The 7,243-nt window shown below is 55.7% G+C and overlaps 1 protein-coding gene across 1 annotated transcript; it reads left to right on the top strand.

The window, feature by feature from the left end:
- The first annotated feature begins 3,147 nt into the window (after positions 1-3,147).
- On the top strand, positions 3,148-6,810 carry NKX2-6 (NK2 homeobox 6). The gene is made up of 2 exons (XM_067742457.1): positions 3,148-3,421; positions 6,182-6,810. Exons 1-2 carry the CDS (start codon positions 3,148-3,150, stop codon positions 6,808-6,810), a joined length of 903 nt encoding a protein of 300 aa, XP_067598558.1.
- The last annotated feature ends 433 nt before the right edge of the window (positions 6,811-7,243 follow it).

Genomic DNA, 7,243 nt, shown 5'->3' with positions numbered 1-7,243 from the left:
CCCCTCCCCGACGCCCGCGCTCCAGCTAGCTGCCGAGAGCTCGCACCATCCTCCCGCCGCGGGGCTGTCCCTAACGCGGCTGCAATCCATTGACCCGGAAGGGGCGAGATCAGCGCAGCGGTTCCAGTCCCCGGGGCGCACAGCTCAATGCGCCCTGGCGCTGGACGGGGAGGAAAAAGTGGGACGCGGAGGCCCGGCTCATTTACCGCGATGTCCCAACGCCCGGGGTCCCGAACCGCGGCAGACAACTCCGGGGGCGCGAGGCCCGGGCGAGCGGAAAGCGCCGGGAGCTGAGACCCGAGCGCCAAGGTGCAGGTTCCCGGCCCGCTGCTCTCCCGGCCTCGGTGGGCGAGGGCGATGTGGGCCCGGCTCTCCAGGTTTCCCCGGGGAGCCTGAGTTCTTTCGGTAACGAAGATTCGTGATTGCACCGCTTGAGAGGGGTTAGCAATCCTTTCCACGTCCAAAATCTCATTTGATCCTGGCAGCAAACCAGGGAAGAAAGGCAAGCCTGCGGATCTGAGAGAAGGATTTGAACTCAGGGCTGCTGATGTCAATTTCTTCCAAGGTGCCCTTTCTTCTACGACTTCCTAGAGCGCGGCAGTCCGCCGAGAGAATTCCACTCTAGAATAACGTGCTGGAAGGTCTGTGACTTAAAGTTTTTAATCGGGTTGCCCTCCCAGCCGAGCTTGGAAGACGAGGACTCTGCCGGCTCCCAGAGAGGAGTGGGAAGAGCGCCTACCCGGCGTGCTCTGAATGGAAATGTTCTAAATTCGTCGTGTTTTGGGTGCCCGGCTGGCTGTAAACACACGCCTAACCAGACAGTCGCTTGCACCTCTGCAGGGAGGAAGATACCATAATACTGTTTTTCTAGGAAGTCGTGAAATATGTTTTAGAAGTGTTAAAATATTTGATTCATTGTTTATTCTACATATTTACGCTGAGGAAATAATCCAAAATGTTGACAAGGATGAAGATGTTCTCTGAAGCCTTGTTCACAGCGACAGAAAAAAAAAAGCTGTAATGTAAAAGTATAAACAGTCTATTATGGTTCATCCATAACATGGACTATCATATTACCATTTTAAAATATATCTGTAAAAACTCTTTAGAGAAGCTACACATGCTCATGATGTAAATTTAAAATATACAAGCTCGCATATCCCCTATGAGCTCATACATGCAAAAATATATAAAGAAGGAAGTGAGCTAAAATATCATCTCCGGATGGATCTTGTTTTTCTTTTCAACTTTTCCTAATTTTTTCCAAAGTGTGCATGACTTTTATAATCAGAAAAAAAAAAACAAAATTTAAATAAATGTATGAGTCATTGAAAGATTTCGATGTCTCTGAGGACAAAGAGATGTCTCTTTGTGGGGGGGAGGAGGGAGGAGTTCTGTTTTGGCAAAACAGGGGTCCTGGTGCACCTTGCCATTGACGAGCTGGGCCACCTCTGGAGTCGCTCAACCTCTCTGATTTCGACTCTTCACTAATGAAAGAAAAGGAAAGCTGGAAACACTCAGGGTATATCTTCGATGTAAAGATTAAATGATACGATATATAAGAAATTATTTCTTGACTGAACCATCAAATTTGCCAAAAATTTGCATGAATTTTTCTGAGAAATTTTGCGCTCACTAGCCTGAGGAGATGTGTACAGTTTATCTGGGTTTCAGGAAATAATAATGCCCAGTTAGTTCTTATAATATTGAATTCTCCTAAGAAGGTTTATTTAAGAAACATTGTATTTGAAATTCCAAAAAGAATTCTAATGAGATCTCATTTGGATTTTAAAAAAGTTTTTTAACTTCTTAGATTCTGTGCTACGACTGCTGACCCGGAATCATGTTTGACTGAACCATGTAGCGTGAGTAGTAACAATCGCTGATATTTTCATACATGTTATCTCTTAATTCTCACAATCATCCTGTGATGGGCTTATTCTTATCTCCATTTTTTTTTTTTTTTTTTTTTTTTTTTTACTTAAGATTGGGAGGGCAAATACTTTGCTCAAAGCCCACAGTTGATATGCTCCAGAGTGAGGGCTGGACCTGTGGATTCCACCTGCATAACCACTGCACACACTGCCTCCCTTTACTCGGTCCGGCTGTGCCCAAGGAGCTTTCCCGAAGATTTGATGCTCGTCAAAACTTCCCACCCCTTCGTGGGGCGCCGCGTTCGTACACACATGCACACACACTCAAGACAATCAACTTTAGGGAGGATAAAGGGGAGGAAAAGAAGGGCCCTGGGGTCGTGAAGGGCAAGGTGAGCACCTGTCTGGCCCCTACACCCCGGCGGGGACTATTACCTTTCTCCTCCTTACCCACTCACGGAGCCTATAAAGAGGTCAGGGGCTCCCCCAATATAGCTCCCAAGTCCTTTCTTCGCTCCAGGTCTGAGATGTCCCTCCTGGGAAGTGGCGGATCTCGGCTCCCTACATGCGGACTCGGCTCTCAGTGAGACATTTCCACCTCAGTCTAGGCCGTGGAGGGTCCAGACTCGCTCCTCTGCGGTCCAGCCTCTGCTCCCTGGAAGGAGCTCTCAGCCTCCTGGCCCTTGCCGTGCGCGCACTTACACTCACGCGTGCAGCTCCAATCCCGCGGGTGCCCAGCGGTCTCCACCTGAGTTTTCCTCTGCCAGGCGTTGGACAGTTGAGCTAAGGCTAGGCCGGAGGGACCAACTAGGGTTGCAGAGCAAGGGTTCCACCCCCATCCCCGCACACCCTCTAGGAGAGTCCCGAGGGACCCAAGGTTGACCTGGGAAGCTCCCGTTTGTACTGTATTCACCGAGATACGAGCCGTGCGCAGGCTCTCTCCCGTTTTCCTTGCTTTCGAGAACCCAAACCTTTCGGAAGGTGGCTGGGGGTTGGAGAGGAATTAGAAGGACGAGAGAAGAAAGGACTGGGGCGGGGGGAGATGCTGAGTTAACACGTGGGTTCTGCGGGAACCAATGGGGGTCCGCGGTTTCGTCACCCGGCCCGGTCAATCGACTGGCAGGGATGGCCCAGAGGAAGGCGCAGTACGGGACGCTGGGTGTCTATCGTAGACCTTGGGTCTGCGGAGTCTGCAGCGGCAAAACGGAAAGCTCAGCGCGCTGCGCTCTGTGGGGACCAGGGACGCCCCAGCCCCGCCCCCTCCTCCTTCAGGATGTTACTGAACCCTGTCACCTCCACTCCCTTTTCGGTCAATGACATCCTGAGGCTGGAGCATGAGCAGATTGGCCCGGAGGCCTTGCAACTCAGGGGTGCACGGAGGAGCCCGGAAAGCTCTCAGTACCTGCTACCGGTCCCAGAACAGCGAGGGTCGGAGGTTCCCAGCACCGGTAGCGGCGACGGCGACAGAAGACAGGAAGGGTCGGAGCCTCCTGAAGGTCCCTGTGAGACAGTCACAGAGATGGACGCTGAACTGGTGGGCGAGCCACGTGAGTACGCCCTCGGGTCTTGGCTCCTACAGGGAGAACAAGAGGTGGGGTGGATTATTACCAATCGGCTCGTGGGGGGACACGCATCTCCTGGTCTTCCCGGCTCCGAGGGCTAGCCCCGTTTTCCTTCACATGAACAGTCCGAAAGACAGGACTCTCAGCCCCCTCTAACGTCTCCTCCAGACATCCTAACGAAAATGAGGTCCTGAATTTTGGGGGTTCACTATTTCCACAGCCAGTCCTCTGATTCCCACAGACACTTCCCCCCCGCCCCGACCCACAGCCACAGTTCTCAGAAACTCCAGCTTCTCTTTCTTACAGCAAAGCCCTCTACAGTATCTTAGCTGTGCTCCATCACCACCAGCTTTGCCAGCCATCTCCCACCCTCTGTACCCTAAACCGTCTGCCGAAAGTGTAACCATCAAAGCAGCCGGGCGCTTTGGGAGTGGAAACTCCGTAGGCTCTGGGGTCAATCCCAGCCCAGCCTTTTCTTGGGGCTTGCCGAGTGGCCTGACCAGTCCAGTCGTTCCTCTGCCTGGAGCACGGTAAAGGCAGCTCGCGTTTTAGCTGTTCTGGGAGACGAACGACTCCAGCGGAGTCCCAGCGCCTGGTCTCCGGAGGAGCAACCTTGTGCGCTGGCGGAGAGGCCAAGGCATCTGCGACCAGCGGCAGGAAGGGAAGAGGTGGACGGGGGTCGTGCTGGGCTGGCTCTTGCCAGCCGGGAAGTTTTGGCGGGAGAGGCTCGACATTTGGGGTGTGAAGAGGCTACTCCTCCTCTTTCCAAACCTCTGCGTCTTGGTCCGCAGCCTCCATGCTGGTGTGGGGGCTCCCGAGAGGCGCCTCGCAGGTCAGGCCTCCTCGGCCAGGCTGTGCCACGGACACTCCATTCGAGCCTCAAACTAACCACATGAAGAAAATTAAGATGCTGGTGCAGGGTTATTCGTCGACTTGCAGGCTGGTTATTCACCTGCTCCGGGAGCCTGGAGAACAGTACACTTTGCTGTGTTCCCAAAGAAACCTGTGAATTTTCTGCAGCGGACCCTAAACCTTAATCTCTCCCAGCGCTGCTCAGACAGCTCGCCGTTCACTTCGGCTTTGCCGAAAAAGGGGTCACGCTCCTCTGACCATCGCTGTCACCTGGCAGCTGAAGACAGCCGCAGGGCTTTCCTCCTCCCCTGGCACGCCCGGGGCGGCTCGCTGTTGTGCGGCTGCGGTTGTCGCCGAGAAGGGGCCGGCGCCCAGCTCCAGGAACTAAGCCCAGGGGCCATGGCAGCCACCGATCGCGCGTGGAAGGGATCTTCCCTGGGGGATTCTGTGCGCCTCCTCCGTCCTCAACTTGCTTGCAGGGACGCAGGGTGAGAGGGGCTCCGAACTGTGACCGGGAAGGCACGGAGTGGCCTGCAGCCCCTCGGTCTGCGTGGTCAGCGACTCCCAAATGGGGTCCTGCTTGTTCCACAGAGTCACCGAAGGCCAGCTGTTACTTTTTGATTTGCTAAGAAAACACACCCTCGTCAATATCTTTCCTCTTTGCGGGGAGAGATGTCCTAAGTTTGTCTGAGCACAGGCTTCTCTGAAGGAAGGTTTTATTTCCTCAATCTGAAATACCAAACAGCCCCTTGCCCCAGGAGACTGCGCCAGCGCGGTTGTGGATTTGGAGTCGGATTCCAAGTAGTACTGGCTCTAATTAGGGGCTTCCTGCTCCGCCTCGCCAAGAGCATACATCCTTTCACGTTCCCGGTTTTCTCCTGGCGTGAATTTCCACGAAAACTCAGCATTTCCTTCCTACCTACCCTTGGCTAAAAAGCAGAGCTTTGCCAAATCAGGAGATGTGGGAAGAAGGGAAGGAAAGTCTGCGTCTTGGAGGCCCCCCGGGCACAGTCGCCCAGGGGTTATCTTCGAGGGCGCTGCCCGACCCGAAGAGGAAGTCCGGGAGAAGCCAACGCCACCTGCTCTCCCGGGAGACCCCAAAGGAGAAAGAGGACGCTTTTTAAAACCAAATGTGGATCTTAACTTTACATATCCTGCAAAGAGAACCTCAGTTTCCGAGCCAAGAATCAGCAGCGAGAAAATATTTTTTATTTTATTTTATGTTGTTAATTTGGATACAGAGCATCGCGTCCAGGAAAGATGGGAAGGGTTCCTGGTGCCAGTGGAACATCTGATGACCAAAGAGACAAGGATGTGAGCAAAGATGAGGTGAAGGTGGGAGGCACTGGAGACCCTGGCGCCTGGGCTAGAAACCAAGTACCCTGCGGTGCGCGCTGGGCCACAACAGATAGCCAGGCAGATGGGAGCCTCCGAGCAAGCATGTCACCGAGTTTTGGTTCTCTCTCTCTCTGCCTCTGTCTCTCTCTTTCCCCACCAAGAGCAATCTAAAGTCAGTCTCTATCTAATAGGCTCGCAGCAAAAGTTTCCCCAAACTCGTCCACACTTTAGAATTGCAATCACAGAGAACAGCCCAGATACAGACATTCTAAGAAGAGAATGAAGCTTAGACTCTGGATCAAGAGTCTATCTTTGGGGAAACGACTGGGTACCACTGAGTGTCACAATTTGCATTGTGTTCCAGCAGCTGCAAAAGCGACAGAGCTTGGGGGAAAGGAACGAGCTTTGGGACGGGGTGAGGGGTCAGCAGAAGGGAGAGACGGGGAACCGAAGTGAAGGCTACTAGGAGGGGAGGGGAGTCCCTTGAAAACAGCGTAAGAATCTCTCGGGTGAGCCTTAGGCTGGCGCTGACGGTGTTCCTTCCTGTGCTTTTAGAGTCCGGCCTCAGCGCAGCCTCGCACCCCTGCGATGGGACCCGAGTGCAGGAGCGCGACGTGGGTGACAGCGGCGGCGGCGGCGCGCGCGGGGATGGCTCGGAGCATCCCAAAGGGCGGCCCCGGCGGAAGCCGCGCGTGCTCTTCTCGCAGGCGCAGGTGCTGGCTCTGGAGCGGCGCTTCAAGCAGCAGCGGTACCTGTCAGCGCCGGAACGCGAGCACCTGGCCAGCGCCTTGCAGCTCACGTCGACGCAGGTCAAGATCTGGTTCCAGAACCGGCGCTATAAGTGCAAGAGACAGCGCCAGGACAAGTCCCTGGAACTGGCGGGCCACCCGTTAGCGCCGCGCCGGGTGGCGGTGCCCGTGCTGGTGCGGGATGGCAAGCCCTGCCTGGGCCCCCGCACGCCCGCCTTCTCCGGCCCCTATGGCGCGGCCGCGGCGCCCTATTCCTGTTTCGGCGGCTACGCGGGCGCTGCCTACAGCGCTCCCTACGGCGGCGGCTACGCCGGCGCGCCCCCGGGCCCCGCGCCCCCCGTACCCCAGGCCAGCTCTGGCTTCAGCGGGGGGGGACCGAGCGCCAACCCGCAGGGCCATCTGCCCGCCGCGCTTCAGGGGGTCAGGGCCTGGTGAGGCGTCTTGGCTCGGGTGCGCCACCCTGAACAGATGCTCGGTCCCGCCTCTCCGCTAACCTTTCGCGGCCGGGATGAGGGAGCGCCGCCGTGGAGGAAATATAGGCCACCCGATGGCATTTCTCTCCCGAGCGATCCCTGGGACTAGGAATTGCCTTCAACTAGCCATCCAGCTGAAGGCCCTGGGGGCGTTCTTCTCCCGAGAGACGCAACGCGGGGCCTCCGCCAGCCGCCCACGAAGCAGCACTGGGAGGGAGGAAAGCCAAGGGTGGCTGGCAGTTTCGGGCGTCAGAGTAGTAGTTCTGAGGCAGATGACTTTTCAGGCCTCAAATACAGAGGCTGAGAGGCTCCTTAATTTGTGTGCAGCAGCCCCAGGGAATAGGGAGGTGATGGGGGTGCTCTGGAGGGCCTCGATCCCCCGATTTAAGGCAACA

The sequence above is a fragment of the Pseudorca crassidens genome, chromosome 7 (genome assembly GCF_039906515.1).
Source record: "Pseudorca crassidens isolate mPseCra1 chromosome 7, mPseCra1.hap1, whole genome shotgun sequence".
NCBI lineage: Eukaryota > Metazoa > Chordata > Mammalia > Artiodactyla > Delphinidae > Pseudorca > Pseudorca crassidens.
Note: the sequence above shows the minus strand (reverse complement) of the source record. Positions and strands in the feature narration are given on the sequence as shown.

What these genes read in the sequence shown, in the direction of transcription:
- NKX2-6 (XM_067742457.1), top strand. Translation starts at nt 3,148, where the DNA reads ATGTTACTGAACCCTGTCACCTCCACTCCCTTTTCGGTCAATGACATC. An exon ending in TGAACTGGTGGGCGAGCCAC is followed by an intron (nt 3,422 to 6,181) that starts GTGAGTACGCCC and finishes CTGTGCTTTTAG; the next exon opens with AGTCCGGCCTCAGCGCAGCC.